Raw genomic sequence first — 18,632 nt, 5'->3', positions numbered from 1 at the left:
ACGCATACGGTAGTGATTGCGGGCTACAAATCATCATCACGTGGTTGCGTTTTAAAGGGCCGCGCGTTTCTCTGATTAATTCGCTGTGGTTTTAGCACGGACCTGCTCTGGACACTTGACTGGTCCTGGCGGTCCAGACTGCCACCAGGTAATTACCGGGTTCCCACGCACCGTGAGCCGTCCACGGAGCGCCGCGGCCCAATCCATCAGGAAACAGGTATGAAGTGTTCCCCCCCCGGGGGGTCTCTGTGCGCAATCACAACGGGCCGCATTATGTCTGCATTGCAGCTGTTCCCAGAATTAAAGGGGGGGAAAAACCCAGCAGAATCCTGTACTGATATTACTGATATGTGGGAAAAAAAAAAAAAAAAAAAGTTTTTTTTTTTTTTTTTTAAGTAGTGCAGTTTTGAACAGTATGGTTCCAGTAGATTCCGCACATAAGCACAGATGCACACACACACACACACACACACACACTCACTCAAGTGTAAGCACTCACACATGCACACACAAAGAACAACAGAAAAATAACGGAGTGATTTTATTTACGGTGCGTTTAAAACAAACGCAAGACGCTGCAAGCCTTAAACAGAAGCCTATGGCCCGCACAGAAAAGCTCTGATAGCAGGAGTCATACGGTCAGGTGACTCCTCCACCGCGCTTTAGCGGAGAATCTCAGCGCGGGGACTCAAGCGGTATAGCGGTATAGCAGTATAGCGGTTAGCGGTAAGCGTGAGGGAGGCGGACCGATGGAAGAGATGGCGGAGGGGTTTGGCGGATGTCCTTCAGCAGCGCAGGGCGGTCCGTGGGTTTGGCACGGCGGGACAGCTGACGCGCTGGTTTCCGTGGCGATAGCGATGCAGGAGGTCTGACAGCACAGCCCCTCGTAGCGTTCGCCGACACGCGGGGACACGGTTCTGATTGACGCGTGCTCTAACCGAGGCGTCAGCGTTCTGCTATTACCCGGCTTTGTGTTCACGTCAAGAAAACACCGAAAAGGCATTAGCAAGCAAAGCTGTCTACACCATCGCCTGTCCACACAAACCCACACACAAACTCACACACACACACACACACACACACACACACACACACACACAAAACTCACAATGTGCAGCACAGAACTCTTCAAATTTCCCAAAAAGTCTAAATCTCTAAAAGCCTCACTAACGGCCATTTTCAGATTTACATTGAACAACAACTCTGAGCCATATACCCCCTTGACTCTGAAATACCCCCCTAACACCAAATATTCCCTTTACTTGAGAAAAGCCCCCTAGCAGGTCGGAGAGGCAGGTGCGCATTCAGGTCCGGTGAGAAACCCAGACCCAGCATCCCCCCCCCTCCGCAACCCCTGCCAATATGACATTCTGGCAGCACCACTGCCTCCACACACGCACACACGACAGTTTAACCTCCACACACGCGTGACGTACACAGGTTAACAGTCGGGAACGGGGCCGCGGTAACACGGAGTCAGCATTCCCCCGCTGAACAGACGGCCGGAGAGCGGGCGTGGCGTGATTTCGCTCCGGTGGTGAAACAACGTGCGTCGGCGCATGAATTACCGCCGTTGTTGAGCCTTTGTAGATAACGCGCGGAGCGTCAGAGGAACGTTGTTTAGCCTTTGTAGATAACGCGCGGAGCGTCAGAGGAACGTTGTTGAGCCTTTGTAGATAACGCGCGGAGCGTCAGAGGAACGTTGTTGAGCCTTTGTGAGCGTGACACCGCGTGTGACTCACAACGTGACCCGTGACCTCCGGCGCTATTTTCTGCCGAGGAATCCCACGGAGGCGGAGTGACGTTACACCTCGTCCGCGAAGAGAGACGTGCTCTTATTAAACCGCGCCGGCCCTCCCCCCTGCGGGACGTGTTCGTGACGAAGCTCTCGTGTCGCGCCCGGGCCCCCCCCCTCCCCCCCGACGGGATGCGGGAATATTCCGTTCACGGATCTGCAGGAGCGGGACTTTAACGGGCCGGGGATCCCGGCAGCTCATTAACAGAGAGGAGAGGGAGCCCTCGGGGAATAACTGTGCGGCACCTCTGAACTTCAAAACCAACAGAGAGGCAAGACCTGGCAGTCACAGCACCTGATCGATGGCCGCCGCGTTTCCCGCGTTTTATATCAATAATTCAGCTCTGAGTCCCGCAGAAAAACACACCCCATGGTAGTATACCACAGCTTATCGGCCACAGTGTAACATTTACTCCAACCTTGTACATCTGTCTAATTATGCACTGGGGAGACTTTGCAGTGATATCTCAAAAGAAAGCAAACTAGTTCTTCGGCGTGTAGTTTCAAGTGAAATACGTCACATTAATTTGAGAGTGGAATTCACTTTTTGGTCTTAATTCTAAAACCACTGCTGAGAAAATGGGCCCTCACGGCTGAAAAGAGGGTTTTGTACAGACTAAAGCAGTGAAGCGTCTGCTTTCAAATCGAAGTGATCCATCAAACTGCCCGTAATGAGCTCCACCCCCGTCACGTTTCAGTAGAAATAATAATTCTAATTAAAAACATTTCTACTGACGAGCGAACTCTGAGCGTCATTATCTTTGACAGGTCATGCTTTGTCAAAGAGCCGCGTGTAACGTGCACCCGGCCTGAGCCTTTCACAGAAACACGGCGCACAAAAGTCCCACCTGATAACTGTAATCAGCGTCTGAGCGGTCCACACAAACAAGAGCGCCGGGTCTGACAGAGGCATCGCTCCGAACCGCGGTCACGGAGACGCGCGTCCAAATGTCACTCCGCCGTCTCGTTAATACCGGCCCCGAACGGCACAACAAACCGCCAGCCCCGCCCCGGGACGAGAGACCGGGGCCTTAACAAAACACCCGAATCAATATCGCCCAAGGCACGGGCCGCTAGTCAGTTAGAGCGAAATTAATTTTCATCTTCAATGGAAGCGGCAGACACGGATCGGGCCGGCGCTAGCAGGAGGCTCAGATTACCGCCGTATCGCGAAAGAGGTTCGCCTCGCAGGCTATCGACCGCCGTTCGCTCGTTTGAACTTTAAGGATTACGGCTCCGATAAAGACACCGTTCCGAATGCAGAGAGGCGCGAGGCGCCTTTCTGAAAGCCAGGCGCCGTGATGCAGAGCTAACACACAAACAGCGCGAGGAGGGCTGAGAGATATCGAATCGCCATCTTTAGAAAACCGCCGCCAAGGGGCCTATAGGTGTTTTTTAATTATACCTGATTCGGTGGTAAACAACCGAACGTGAGAGGCTGTGCGAAACGCTTCCGGGAGAAAACTTCACCACTGATTATCTATTGGATGTTGATAAGACCAACCAGCCAATCAGCAGCAAGGTCATACAGCGTCTATGTGATCACGTGATTCTACACTTTTCAATCACATCGAAGCTGCAAAGCCTTGCTGCTGATTGGCCTTCTTATCAGCCCCCAGGAGAATCAGTGCTGTGCTTCTTCCCCCAGAAGCGTTTCACATCACCTCAGACGCCTGGTTGTCTACGACCGCATCAGGTCTAATTCAGAAAAAAGGCAAAAGATCACATATGCGCAACATGGCTCTGGTTATTCCAATTAAACTTAAAAAGATTGCGATTCGATAATATTGCGCAGCCCAACAATGCAATGCAATCCAGAGAATATGCCAGGGTACTCAAGTCAACAAGTCTAAGACAATATTATTCTAGAGCAGGGCTGCTCAACTGTTCCTGGAGATCTACCATCTTGTAGGTTTTCACTCCAACCCTATCAAAGCACACCTCATTCAACAGCTAGAGATCAGGTTGAGCTGCTAATTCATATAATCAGGTGTGCCAAATTAGGGTTGGAATGAAAACCTACAGGACGGTAGATCTCTAGGAACTGGGTTGGGCAGCCCTGCTCTAGCCGTTGAATGAGGAGTGCTTTGTTGGGGTTGGAGTGAAAACCTACAGGACGGCAGGTCTCAGATGATGGATATACAGGCTTTGTATCGATGCGAGCAGACTTGGGGAAAACTGACTGATAGGACTAGGATGATGTCACTAAAGCTTTCCATTTACAGAGAACGTTCACTCAGCTCCAAATACCGGCTTGACCAACTAATTAATCAAGTGCCGAAGGCACCGAACACCGCAGTTAATTATGCATTGCGAAAAAATCTCCTTCCCGTGACATCTTTTATTTAGACTTGCAAATTCTCCGTGATAAACAGGGCATAATCAACGGCCAAGTTCGGCAGAAAGACAGAGGGGTGGGGAAGCACCGACTGCCTTCAATTTCTCCCGAAGGCCAAGAAAAAGTTCGGCGTGGAACAGCGAAGGCAGTTAACCGCGATGGAAAAAAAAAACTTTTCTTTTTTTCTCGAAGTGTAGTTTTAAAGACCGCCAACGAGGAGACAGTTTTTTAAGCTCCGTGGCCATTTATCTGATGTGGGGTAGGGAATTAAAAACTGCAATCTTCGGAATGACATTAATTCCCGCATTCCGCAATCCCACGAAAAAAAAAAAAAAAATCAGGATTTTCAATTTAAACTGATTCTGCTAGTAGCTCTAATTAACTTCTGCATGTGGTAATTTAATTCTTGGCTAATCCCTTTCTTCACAGTTTCCTGGTCGAGTTTGCCATCGCTTCCCCCGTCCGCGACGGCCCACCGCAGACATTCCGGGACGTTTTCGGCGGTCCGGAGTGCCAAGCCGGCTCCGCTTTTCCGACCCTTCCTAATTCCGCACGGCGGGGAACTCCAGTGACTCCCGTCTCCGTTAGTCAGCACACATCCCGAGACTTATTTCAGACGCAATTACCCGAGGGACAGACCGAGCAGGCGGGGGAGCTGGAGGAGCGGTGGGGGTGGGGGGGCGTTTTTTTTGGGGGGGGGGGAGATCAGCGGTTGTCAACGGCACCGAAGCCAGGATTCTGTTAGCCTTAGCCTTCTTCAGAGCATTCCTGGGGATGGTAAACACCCCCAAAGCCTGATGGCAGGGAATATCCACTTGGTTTCTGACAAAGTACAAACCACAGCAGTCAACCATCCACCACCCTGTCAACAGACACACACGCACACGTGCAGAAACACTCACTCACACACTCACTCACTCACTCACTCACTCACTCACTCACTCACTCATTCACTCACTCATTCACTCACACACACACTCACTCACTCACACACTCACTCACACTCACTCACACTCACTCACACACTCATTCATTCACTCACTCACTCACTCATTCACTCACTCATTCACTCACACACACACTCACTCACTCACTCACTCACTCACACACTCACACACTCACTCACTCACTCACTCACTCACTCACTCACTCACTCACTCACTCACACACTGACTCACTCACTCACACACTCACTCACTCACTCACACACTGCCAAGGCTTTTAAAGGATTAGCGGATACCCACCGCGCAAACAATGCAGAACCAGGGCGAATGGAGTGGTGGGCAGCCCCTCTCCCTGTTTGGGTCTTGGTGATCACTCCACCAGACCCTCTGAGTGACTGCGGTGGGCTCCAGTATAGGTAAGTCACCATTTTTCCCCACAAGAAAATGTAGTCACAATCTGTGTTTCTCCTTGATCTAATGTCTCTCTATGCACCCATTTTTTAAAGTTATTGTGGACGAATCAGTGACGGCTGAGTCACTCCCCTCACATTCAGTGGCCCTACTATGCAGTCTCTGGCTCCAATTTGTACAAAATGGCCGCAAACTTGAATTCCGCGGTTTCAGAACCATTTTCACAAAACCCGTTCAACAGTCTATGGCTTGGGCTAGCAGTGTGCTAAGCGTGGCATTACATTAAAGTTATTTCGCTGATTATTTTATCCAAAGTGACTTACAGTTGATTAGACGAAGCAGGAGACAATCCCACCAGGAGCAATGTGGAGGTTAAGGGCCTTGCTCAAGGGCCCAGTAGCTGTGCGGATCTTATCGTGGCTACACCGGGGCTTGAACCACCAACCCTCCGGGTCCCAGTCACGTCACCAGGCTACAGGCTGCCCCCCAGAGGAAGCGGGACCCCAGCCCTTACCTACAGTGCACCACCATGGGCCCGGCGTCCGGAGGGTTACAGGCCTTCACCCTCCGCAGGAAGGCCAGGAAGGGGGTGGGATGCTCTGGGACGCCGTGGTCCGGCCAGGCCGTGAACTGGAACTGCCGCACCTCCCGCTTCTCGCTCGAGCCGTTCTGGAGGGGCGGAGGGGGGGGGAGAGATATTAGGGTATTGGCGTAAAAGGCCCGTCCACACCAAGAACGATAATTATTTACTATAACGATAACGTTCCGTGAATAGTCTCTGGGCTATGTCATCTGCCATTCAGAACGCGGTCAGTGTTTGATTGGCGGTCAGTGTTTTTTCTCATTCAGGCAGCTGTAAGAAAACGCTCTGAAAGTGATCTGTTTGTCGTTTGTCAGTGTGGTTGTCGTTGTGGGTGTGGAGTTTGAACGTCTTTTTAAAACAACATATTTATAGTTATCGCTATCGTCATAGTTTGTTTGGACGGGTCTCAAGTCTACATGGCTGCCACAGTTGAATATATAAACACTTAATAAAAGGAGAAAAACATGACTTTACAGTTATGTTCTAAATACCCAAATCTGTAACCTCACAAGGCTTAAACGTGTTGTAGTCGTTGTGACGATGAATTGAAATGTTCTCATTTTCATTTAATTGAGTCAGTGAGCTACATCCAGCGCCCCCAGGGCAGTGGAGCAGAATCAAAACCACGACCACACGCCAGACTGCTCCTGGACTCACTTTATACAGTGCGAAGGTCCGCACGCAGTACGTGGCCAGCTCCACCGTGTCCAGCAGCGTGACCTGGATGAGGCCGTACGTCTCCGTGCCTCGACTGGGCCAATACTGGTCACACTTCACCTGAAACACAAAGTCCGGTCAAACGCGGTCAAACGCCCACATCTCAGACTACTCCATCCCCTACACAAGTGATACTATTTCATCAATTCTTTTGTCATATCTTTTGTGGCACTTCGTGTATTTTTATGGTTTGTGCTTTTACTGTTGTGCTATATGCTGGAAAAGTGCTATACAAATAAAGTTATTATTAATATTATATCCATGCTAAATATACACAATCAAGTTATCATATATGCACAGTAAAGATTTCAGTGTTGAATCAAATATGAACGGTCCCTTTTGGACTTGTATGTTCTCTGTTAATAATTGAATTATCACCGGACATTTGACTGTATATATACATGTATAATAGCTTGATTCTATGCATTTAGCAGATAAATGCCACAGCATGAATTATGTTCCCCATTTAGGAGCAATAAGGCAAACTGCAGTAAGCCACTTTAAGATTATAAATCATTTTATGCTTATACGCTCTACCTATGCTTGTGAACGGTCGTGGAAAAAAGTCAATTTATGACCTAAAGGCTAACCACAAACGCCACTATTCTGCTGATTCAGACAGATTCATATTCATCGAGAAACCCAACTTTATAATGTCCCACCGATCCAAGAAACATTCTTTTTTTGGCCTGACAAGCCCTGTAATTACAACCCTAAGTGCAGTTTTCCAATCGCATTATAGATCCAAGTTTATTGTTCTCGCGCTGTAGTGTGGCTCCCTGAACAGCCCATAAACCATCCCTCCATTACAGTATTACAGTTTGCGTGCCAAACCGAATTAAGCAAGTCCTTTAAGTAAGTTATAGCCCTTCGCCCAACTTGCTGGGGTGTGTGTATAAAAAATAGACTTACGGTGGCCCTAAAATGGACGGAGATGTGCATTACCCTGTTTGGCAAAGGAGTGCGTATATGATAGGAGTTTTCGGGAGACTTTTTGGAATTTGACGTGGTGAGAGGAGTTCTTTTTCGGAAGACGGTTGGGGAATTTGATGCTTCGCTGGCCTAAAATGGCTCTGCATTGTGTTCATGTCATGATTGTGATGAGTTAAAAGCAAACGGCCGTGAGAGCCATGAGACGCTGGCTCTTCAAGCTTAGCGTGCTCCGAGTCTGCCAGCACTGCTGTTACTTCACATGGCGTATTTAATCTGCATACGCAAACATACATCGGTTATACGACTGGGGTGAGGACTGCCTCGGATCCGCAGAGAGCCAGTGAATTGTTGAAGTTACAGCAGAGAACGGAAAAAGCTTCAGGAGAACAGCACAGCGCTATAAAGCCATACGGTGTGCTCACGTACACACAGCGAAGCCCAGGGTTAAGAGCGCGGCGGTCTGAATCTCCATCCACTGAGGTGGAACTCTGCATTCATATGCTTTTCAATCGGTCCTGCAACTCAACAACGTGACGGAGATGACGATTCAGGTAAACACGCATCTTCACCCAGCCGATTAATATCAATCTGGAGTCTCTCAATCTCGTTTTCAGCATCTCGTTTCATCGGTGACTGTCGCATATGGTCTGAACGAGGCCAGGATGGACCTTCCCTTAGTCTTAAATGAAAATGATCGAAGGTGTGGAAATGCATAAGCCAACAGAGAGTAATGAACTAACCACATACCATAAGCAAAACCTGGGCAATACTGCTGCATGTAGGTTATCTATGTAAGGTACTGAAATAATTACTAGACAGGATGAAATATTTCTGTGCACCCAGGCAAGACTGAAATATAGAAGTTATACTGCATGTTGTCAATAACATGACAACTTTCTGCCCCTGAAACATTTTTCAACTTCATTATTCAAAAGTAATTCCAAGGAGTAAATTACACTAAAGCTGTCCTAAAGCTGTCTTTGTCTAATGCAATTCCCTACATCTATAAATAATGTAAAACATGTTGTGAAAGAATATTTTATAAAGCAGTCACAATATATTACAAATAGGCACATTAAAAAAGACACATTTCCATTATCTATGCTCAGTTACAGTATATATTGACTATTCTGAACTTTATTAAATACACAGTTCATAAAATACAATATAACTATACTATCAAGACATGCACTCCGTGTTTAAATTAATAATGGTGGAAAGTGCAATCAAACAGAATATGTGGCTCAAAGCTGTACTAGCTTACGTTATCTCCTCTACTCCAAAGACTCCAGGACAATCACAAATGAAATATTAATTGGGTTCACATACACAGCTCAGCGTACTGCTCATAGTTGAATGACTAAGCCCTAACTTAACGTATCAACCTTCCAGAATAAGCAAAGCAACAAAGGAAACGTGTGACTTCTTGAAATCATGCACTCTGTGTGTGTGTGTGTGTGTGTGTGTGTTCGTACGAGCAGTGTAGCATTCTCCCAGAGAAAGGGGATGTGAATCTGTGCCTCCCTCAGCATTAAGCACGTTTTCGCACACGGAAGCCTTGCAGAACGTGAGAACAGAGCTTTGCGTTTAGTTATTTATGTTTTTGTGCTGCGCGGTTAAGCTACAACGTCGTCGTGGCGACAGTGAAATCTGGCAGCAGGCAGTGCTGATGGAACAGGTAGGCCATGCTGAACAGTAAAACACCGTAACGACTTATACATTCAGGGAAAAATGGGAGGGAAAGGGGGATGAAGGAGTGAAAGAGGGATGAAGGGGGGAGTGATATCCAGTAGCACAGAGTGAGAGATGGCTTGCCTTGGAGAAGAAAAAAGAGGGCATCTGAAGAAAATGAAACAAAGAAACAAGGAAATAAACAAAGAGGATGGGAGAAGCAGAAAGGCAACACGTTAAATGAACTTTAGCACCGGAGAAGGTAGTCAAAACCCGACTGTTTTGGAGAGGAATAGCTACGATTTATGATGTGTAACATAATAAGATTCATATTTATGAATATTACTGCAGTAAAGAGTAATGTTTTAACTGCATTCGTCTGTTATATATTGTAAATGGAAGGCTATTTATTTCATTATTTTCAGGGAACACACCTACCTCAAGCTTTGTCATCATGACAACGTTAGTTTCAAAGTTATTGAAATGACACTGAAGCTTGGTCTAAACACAATATTTCTGAATATTATATTACCTGCTCCGAACTGCCATTATATGCTCCAACCTGAAGGCTACTTATTTTACTTTCTGTTAGTTAGAAAGAACAACGAGAAAAATAAGAGCTAACCTTGGTTATATAATATATGTACTAAATGCTCTAAATGACATGGTAAAGAAAACGCAGAAGGGCCCTTGTTTTATTCGGTGAAAGACACCTACCCTTGACCTCTCCTCGAGCTTGGTCATCATGACGATGTTGGCGCTCCGCTGCTCCCAGATCATCCTCCAGAAGTCGCCGAAGGTCTCAGGCAGCGATCCCTGCGTGGCGATGTAGGCGTTCTGCTTCCTGTAGCCGTCGATGTAGTTGGCGTTGATGTAGTCGCTTCCTGGGATGCCTGCTTAAGGGAGAAGGAGAGGGAGGAGAAGGAGTGGGAGGAGGAAGAGGAGAAGACTTTAATTAACAAAACATTTAAAACGAAGGGTGTAGTGTACAACGGGCCTAAGCTGAGCAAATAAACGAAAACACACGTTATTCCTTCAGCGTGTTATTACCAATTCCCAATCTCTCCATTTAAAGAGGCCCTTCTTGATTGACCATCTGATGTCAAACTCCAGAAATGCAAACTCCAGGTTTAATGCGGGAGATAATCACTGTCTTCAGTACAGTCCCAAGTCCCTCCTTGCCTCATCGCTGCCTTATGGGACGTACTGGGCCCATATTCACCGGTGACCAAACGTGTTTCCTTTCCCGTAAGTACAGGAGGAGAAGAAGAAGAAGAAAGAAGGGAGTAGGGAGAAGGAGAAAGCTAAGGGAAAGGAAGTCGTAGGCAGGAGTAGGAGTAGGAGGAAAGGCAGACCAGAGCTTGGGCAGAGGCACACATCTATAATGGTGTTTGGAGATCAGAGAGCACCACAGGCTTATTAGCCCGAGGCAGTGACACACAAACAAGCCGGCGCTGAACAATGAGAACAGGCTCGGGCCCAGGTCGGGATCGATACGGACGGCAAACCGCCGGCTTGCGTCTCGCGACTCCCACGGCAAACAGCACCTCGACACCCCGGCCGCTGGAGTCTCAGCGCAATAACAGGCCCTGGTACGAGTCTGCTGCTGTGTGAGTCCAGAACAAGAGCCCGAGTCACCTCCCTGACCCCCTCCTGTAAGACCGATGGATCTCAAGGCTCTATAAAACCAACACTGCAGTCATTAGGCTGACCCCCTCCTGTAAGATCACTGGCTCTCAAGGCTCTATAAAACCAACACTGCAGTTCAGTGTGTATTCGACTGAAGGACACCGGCTGTTTGAACATTGTCTAAATGGTACAGTAGCATTACATTATAATAGCATTGTGGCATTACATCCTCTTTGCTAGAATCAGGAGGATCTGTGAATCTTGTTGGGACATAATAATAATAATAATAATAATAATAATACACTGTTTTGACCTCGCTGTTGAAAAAAGAATAACCATGCTGAAGTACTGCCGGCCACTGCAGGCAGCAGTGGGTCGGTTCCAGGCGGGGAGCTGCTCCTCTCCGCACAGACTGGCAGCGGGGCGGTGCGTTCACACATGGTGAGGAAGATAAGTCTCATCTGCATGGACCTCACGTCCCACACAACCACCACCACCCGCACTCTCCCCAAACCCAACCGCGGGAGGAGAGGGAGGGAGAGAGAGGGAGAGAGAGATGGGGAGAGGAACAGAGGGAGAGAGAGAGAGGGGGAAACAGAGATGGGGAAAGGGGAAAAGGAGAAGAGAGAGAAGGGGGGAAAGGAGAGATGGAGAGCGAACGGGGTAGTGAGGGAGAGAGAGAGGAGAGAGGGGGAGAAGGGGAAGGAGACGGGAGAGAACGGGGAAATGAGAAAGAGAGGGAGAGAGAGAGGGGGAGAGAAAGACAGAGGGGGAGAGTGAGGGGGAGGGAGAGACAGGGAAATGGAGAGAAGGAGAAGAGAGGGAAGGGGGAAAGGAGAGATGGAGAGGGAGAACGGGGAAATGAGGGAGAGAGAGGAGAGAGGGAGAGAAAGAGAGCAGAATGCATTTTCATCAAAAATCCCCCCCCACAGCTGTTTTTTATTCCAGAAATCTCTGTTGCCTCTTGGTTGCCGGCTCTTTGTTTCCAAGTGGGGCCACGGAAAACAGACTGTAGACACCGTGTCCCTCTCCGTCTCGCACGTAGAGAAGTTTCCACTGAAAAACATCTCTGCTATTTTGTGCGTCTATTCTTCTGTTTCAAACATGTGAATAAACTCTGTCTATATCGCATATATTCTTTCATACACAAAACAGCATAAAAGGAAAAGCAAAGCAGCAGGAAATGGTTGAGCATACCAAAACTAAACTAAACTAATATCATAATAACCAGTGAACAGCTGAGAGAGAGAGAGAGAGAGAGAGAGAGAGAGAGAGAGAGAGAGAGAGAGAGAGTAGAGTAGGGGCATTTCTAGAGCAGAGAGAGAAGCTATGGCTTCACTCACACACCACACTGAGAGCACAGAAAGCCTCTCTTTCACAAAATGGGGGTGACATTGGCTCAGGTGGTAAGAGCAGTCGTCTGACAGTCAGAGGAGTTTGATCCCGCCAAGGTGTCAAGGTATCCCTGAGCAAGACACCCAACCCACAAATTCTCCTGACGAGGTGCTTGGGGCCTTGCATGGCAGCCAATCTCCATCGGTGTGTGAATGGGTTAACGGTACAGCGCTTTGGATAAAGGCGCTATATAAATGCAGACCATTGACCATTTACTACATAAGCAGAGTATTCGCCAGACTGAGTGACAGGTACCTTTGTAGGGAGGTAATTGTGTTTTTGTTCCATTTTTAATGATCTCCAAAAAATATAATAATCCCGGATTGCAAGGGGCAAACAGTGGCTACAGCCCTATATTTGACATCACCGCCAGAGAGAAATCAATCTTCAGCCATGTACATTCTGACCCATGAAGAGGCCATTAGTATTCAGTACGCTGTACACATATATAACACTGACAGTGATGACAAGGCTGTCTGATATAACTGCCCTGTCCCTGGTAAAAATCTGCCAGTACGGCCCAACGAGCAATTTGTGAAAAGAGACAGAGAGAGAGAGAGAGAGAGAGAAAACAAAGACAAGAGCATTTGAAACAGTAAAAGCAAACATCGCTTGTTCAACGACATAACCTCGTGTAGCAGATATATGGAAAAGGCCCACGGCTAAACTGTCGGTACACAAAAGGCCCCAGCTGCCATTTGTCTTTGTGATCCATGGCTGAGAGGGCCAGCCCACCTAAGCCACTGAAAGCCACTGAATATTTGCCTTCTATTCAGAGTGGAGAGGATGTTCAGTGGAGTCTACGCTCAGTTAATGGATTCCATCTTTACTTTTCTTTCACGGGATGAACTGCCTCTGCTCTTTACGACATCACTTGTGTTTATTTTACAGTTTATTGTTCACCTCCCCACCCCCCTCTGCTACCATGCAGAACCAGGAAGCTTATTTATATTTAGCCGCATGCTAAATCCGCTATCGCAGGGCTCAAGTGGAATATGTTTCTGTGTGCCCTTCTGCTGAAAGGCCAAACGATTTATGACACACAAGACACCTAAAGAGCTATCTATATGGAGATAATGGGCAAGGGGGTTCTGTGGGAAATATTATGTTTACTTTTTAATATTTATGCCATTGGCCATTCTTTAACAGGAAAGAGCTGTACATTTCCCATTGAAACTAAAAATATAAACAAAATGTCTTTCTAAAGAAATTGGAAACACTATTTTCCATTTCTCCATAAACTTAAAGTAGAGAAAAAGTATACAGTAAACTTTACCTCCAATTTCGTTAAAAGAACTGGTTCTATTTGCGTCCAGTTGGAACTTAATTCCCTATTTACACATCTATTTCAAACAAAAAACCCCAAAAAGAACACAAAACCACTAGGAGTGATAGTATGAATTGGAGTATAAAGTACAAAAAAGGGCCACACCTACACTCTTCAATGAAGTACATTATTCCTTCACTAAGTAATAATCTGGAGAAAAAATGAGGCACGCAATGTCAAAATTAAATCAGGCTCCAAATTATTCTGACTACAAACTGACAGAATGTTTATTACTTGCAGCTGGGGATTAGTCAGGGACTGTTACTGAAATCTGAGGAGTATTCGTGGCAGAGCTGAAGTGGGTGTCTGAGGTTTTGCAGGAGGATGGTTAAGGTTTCTGCCCTGTGGACCAGGCACTTGTACTGGGTGCAGAGTGTGAGGTTGTGCAGGAGGATGGTTAAGGTTTCTGCCCTGTGGACCAGGCACTTGTACTGGGTGTAGAGTGTGAGGTTTTGCAGGATGATGGTTAAGGTCTCTGCCCTGAGGACCAGGCACTTGTCAAGCGAAAGGGTAAAGCTGTTCTGAAGATGTATCGGGGGAGCAGAGGGGGGAATCTACACTCCCGCTTGATCCCCAAGGTTGTGCCCGGCGGTGACGAGTCACTACCTACGGGAGTGCGGTTAATGGCATTGTTCAAAGCGCTGCTTCACACTCCTCTCAGGGGAGAGAGAGAGAGAGAGAGAGAGAGAGGGAGAGAGGGAGAGAAATGAGAAAGGGTAATTCCATTCCGGTCCATTCCGGGTTATGGGAAACGCACTGATGTCTCAGATAAGGTTCAGAGAAGGAGCGACAGACTTGCGTCAGGAACGAGGAGCGGGAATTGTGATTGAAAGAACATTCGGTTTGGGCCTCGGGGAGACGGAGGCTAAGGAAGGAGCTGATTGAGGCCTTACATTTCGACAAATTGAAAGACATAAATAAAATTGACCCCGGTTGTTATTTCAATCATAGATTACCCGGCAGGCCCCAGCGGGAGGCATGGAAACGGTCTGAAGTGGAGCTAAACGGAATGTGAAGTCCGCACACAAAATGGCCGCCAGCCAACAGAATTACCCGCTGAAGGCACAAAGGTGGTCGCACCAGGCACCTTTGAATATGATAATGTTCCGTGGCAAGGGGGCACAGATGAGGGAACGGGAAAAGGGAAGTGGAAAATGAGTGTGTGAGAGGTACTGGACGGGCGCGAGGCACGGGGAAGCTTACCGTCGATGGCGGAGAGGAGCACGCGCGAGTGGTCGTACGCGATGACGTTGGCGTAGCGGTTCTTTGGCTTGTTGACTTCGAGGTTGGAGTGTTCCCACGTGAACTGCTGGGCAGGGTCGATAGACTGGAAGGGAAGACAGAGCACGTCAGGCCGTACCCAAAATATTACACAAGACCCCATCCCGCACAGCTGTTTTAGTCTTGTAACAAGACATACAATCTTATTTTTCCCTCTCAAGTAGAACATATTATATATTATGTTTTAACTTATTGAGAAAAATACTTAAGTGTACCCTCTTGGTATTTGCATCTCTCTCTGCTGTGTACCAATAACTGCCACTTAAGGATTTTTCTCCCCACTGGTGGTACTGCACTTTTTTAGTCACTGAGACCAAAACTGATGTCCTCCATTTTGTAAGCGACTCTGGATAAGAAAGTGGGCTAAGTGAGTGTAATGTAATCACCGTGGAAACTCAAACTCAAACACCATTTAACAGAGATTACATTAAACCACTCCATTCCTCGATGCCATATCAGTGTCCGTACCATAACAAACTGCCCCTGTTTTTTGAACGAGCAGAGCCCTGCAGGAATCCCGGCGCGCAGTGCCAGGCCCGGCTGGACTCCACGTGCTGCTATTTTTGACGTTTGAACCGTCCGGCGCTCCTTCCCCATGACGGCCATTTTACATAACCGACCAGCGCTGCTAAACTTAGCATCTCGAGACTTCCGCCACATTTTCTAGACATGATTTCATTCGTATGCACCAAGCTAGCAATTATTTATGCACATGCTCCCGACGGCCCACGCACACAGGCACATAAATTAGAGGTCATCGTGCTGTTTTTTTATTTATACATACATTTACACTGGATTCCTTTTTATCTTTTAGGACCGCAGACACATCCTGATTATCCAGATGTGCCGTTTTAATGGACGGCGTTATTATTCCGGAGATAAAACGCATTACTTCCAGCCTGAGGATTTATGACGACGACTGAGACGACGCAGTCCAAGCACGGTAACGGAGAGAGCCGCCCGGCTGCGGTGTGCTCGATTGTGATGCCGTGCTCACGCATCACGCCCAGTGGTGGTGCTGCAGCTTGATTACAGTAAATAATGCGGAAATGTCCGCCGCTGCACTCGTCCCAGTGCAATCTGTTCCCATCGAGTCGGCGAGACGCCGTCCTCGGAAAAACGCATTAGTATGTGATTCAGGTGGGCCAGCGTTTTTGGTGCTGAAGAGGTTTTTATGTTCCGTTAATTCCCCCAATCATATTAAACGGCTCTTTTGAGAGCTGACTGCGGGCGCTCTTTTTTTTGTAGGTCAAGTTTCACATTTTGCGCTCCTGCGTCTTTCATTTCTGGGAAGAAAGGCCGATTCTCAGCAAGTTGATCAGAGGCCGAGTTCTTTTCACGAGCAGAAAGGCTGATTCTTCACACTTTACCCCTCCCGTTCCGTTCACGTACGCTGTGGTAACTCTGCTATCTGGAATAATTATCTTCTAATTCCTGCAGCTAATTATTTTACTATGAACGAAAATGGATGGAAAATAATTTGCAATTATCTGTCCATGATCTAGAGTAGAACGTTGCAAATACCTTTAAAATTGCTGCCAAATTAGCTTGCAAGCCAAATAATGGCTACATGTCACGGAGCCTATAACAACAGTATGTGCATTAAGAAATACGCAAAGCTACATAAGTACACAGCTACCACGGGGATTTAATCATAAACACAAACACTCACCCTGTAAAAGCCACCCCTCTCATGTCAATGTTAGAACGCTATACATGGGAACGACAAGTAGAGAAGAAATAAACGACCAACGGTTGGGTCACCCGGCAACAAACCATCATATGCAACGGCAGTTCCCCCCCATAAGGCAAGACGTCTTCAGAGCCACAGGCTTTGTTTTGTTGTCAGTTTTAAGACCCTCTACTCTGTACCTCTACTGCAGTGATACTCAACTCTGCGTCCTGCGGGCCGCAGTGTCTGCAGGTATTCGCTCCTCTGGTGCGCTACACCAGCCGATTTCACTGATTATTGTACCTGCCTGGTTCAGATCAGCTAAGTCATGAAATCAGCAGACACCGCTTTTGCGTTTTTCCCACACAGCAGGGCATTATCAGGAGGACGCATATTCCTACGGTGTCCTCAAATCAATCAGCACCGAGGGAAACGGGGAAGATGCCAATCTCCAGGCATTAAACAGCACACGGCTGCACACGCTAAGGCGGAAAAACAAAAAACGTCGGTTTGAAAACCAGAGCCCCTGCAATCGCAACCGGCCCGGTCGACTGAAGACGATTTGCTGCGGCTTTCCTCATCCGTCCGAATCGTGCGTCAACCGGGATTACGCGCGTGCTAATACACGGCGTCAGCGGACTCCCTGTGACGGTGACTTCCCAGAATCCTCGGCCACACGCGCGGCCGACTCCGGGAGCTAATGAGATTACACTGCGCCGCGGCCATTTTGACCTTTTCAGAGAAGCGGCGTTTAAACCAGCGAGCGATTGCAATTCCGAGAGAGTGGAGGCGGCGGTGCCATTTGGCTACGCGCGGTAACTGGATTCACATCTCACGTCGACTCGGAACCAACACTGTTTGGAGCGTTAAACACTCCCTGTTAAGTCTGTTTGCAGGCAGTGAGTCCAACGAAGGGGATGTCCAGTTTGAAAGCTTAATTCTGCCCAGAGGGGTGGTTGATGAATTTTTAGCAATGACCGGGTTATGGCTACAGGGACAGAGTCTTTACATGGCTATCTTGGGGCTTTATACACTACCTGGGAGGCAGCAATCAGTGCGGTTATATTTAACTAACAGTAAAATTAATCAAATGCATCAATCAATTTCAAAAGCTGTGGCACAGAGACATACCGGTACTTTCTTTTATACTTTTTATACAACAGGGACCGTGCCCAAAAGCTGAAACACCAGAGTTCGCGCCATATCTAATTTTCATCTGCAGCCACCCGGGTAAGAAAATCTCTAAAAGTACAAATCCTAGCGCCAACGCAGAACAAGACACCGCTGAAATCTAAAATCTCGAATGCAGACGAGGGCAAAAGTGACATTTACCTCGTACTCTTGGGAGAATTTCAGGTTGTCGTTGGCTTTCAGGCGCTCCAGGTGATCGGCGAGCTCCATGATGGGAATAGGCGGGTGGCTCGCCATGCCTGGTGAACAAAATGGCGGCGTTTTGAGTAAAACTTGACGCGGCACAACTGCGGTTCAGCACAAAGGAGTGAGTCACATATTAGAAGTAGCATGTGTATAAAATAGTAATGGAAAGGTGACTCTTTGTTAGGCAGTTTGTTCACTCAAAGCAGTGGCATGCTCTTTGGGGATGGACACTGAAGCCAATGAGAAGTCACCAAGCACACTTCCCAAGCGTACATTCCTATTGTGAAAGAACATGTTATTTGCACCAAGCAGCGACAAAGTTAGCATGACCAAACAACAGAAACGAACAAAAAAACAACAACGAAAAAACAATTAAAAAAATAAAAACAAAAAACAAACAAACAAGTAAGAACACAAAAGTTAGGCCCGATGTCGACGTCTGCTTTGAGTAATGACATGTCACTGTGTCATCATTCCAAACTCCGCCCTCCTGCAATGATTTGACATGGATGTTGAACGGATTACATGGCGTGGGATTGGCTACAAGCCTGAGTAAGAA

The 18,632-nt window shown here is 47.4% G+C and overlaps 1 protein-coding gene across 1 annotated transcript in view; it reads right to left on the bottom strand.

The window, feature by feature from the left end:
• LOC133135222 (receptor-type tyrosine-protein phosphatase delta-like) overlaps positions 1–18,632 on the bottom strand; it is a 452,453-nt gene that overhangs the window by 14,284 nt on the left and 419,537 nt on the right. The window contains exons 34-38 of the mRNA XM_061252069.1: positions 18,029–18,126; positions 14,947–15,070; positions 10,110–10,285; positions 6,729–6,848; positions 6,003–6,157 (exon numbers count right to left, since the gene is read on the bottom strand). Of these exons, the coding sequence (XP_061108053.1) occupies positions 6,003–6,157; positions 6,729–6,848; positions 10,110–10,285; positions 14,947–15,070; positions 18,029–18,126 (673 nt within the window). The remainder of the gene's footprint in view (positions 1–6,002; positions 6,158–6,728; positions 6,849–10,109; positions 10,286–14,946; positions 15,071–18,028; positions 18,127–18,632) is intronic.

Source organism: Conger conger, chromosome 8 (assembly GCF_963514075.1).
Source record: "Conger conger chromosome 8, fConCon1.1, whole genome shotgun sequence".
Taxonomy (NCBI): Eukaryota; Metazoa; Chordata; class Actinopteri; order Anguilliformes; family Congridae; genus Conger; species Conger conger.
Note: the sequence above shows the minus strand (reverse complement) of the source record. Positions and strands in the feature narration are given on the sequence as shown.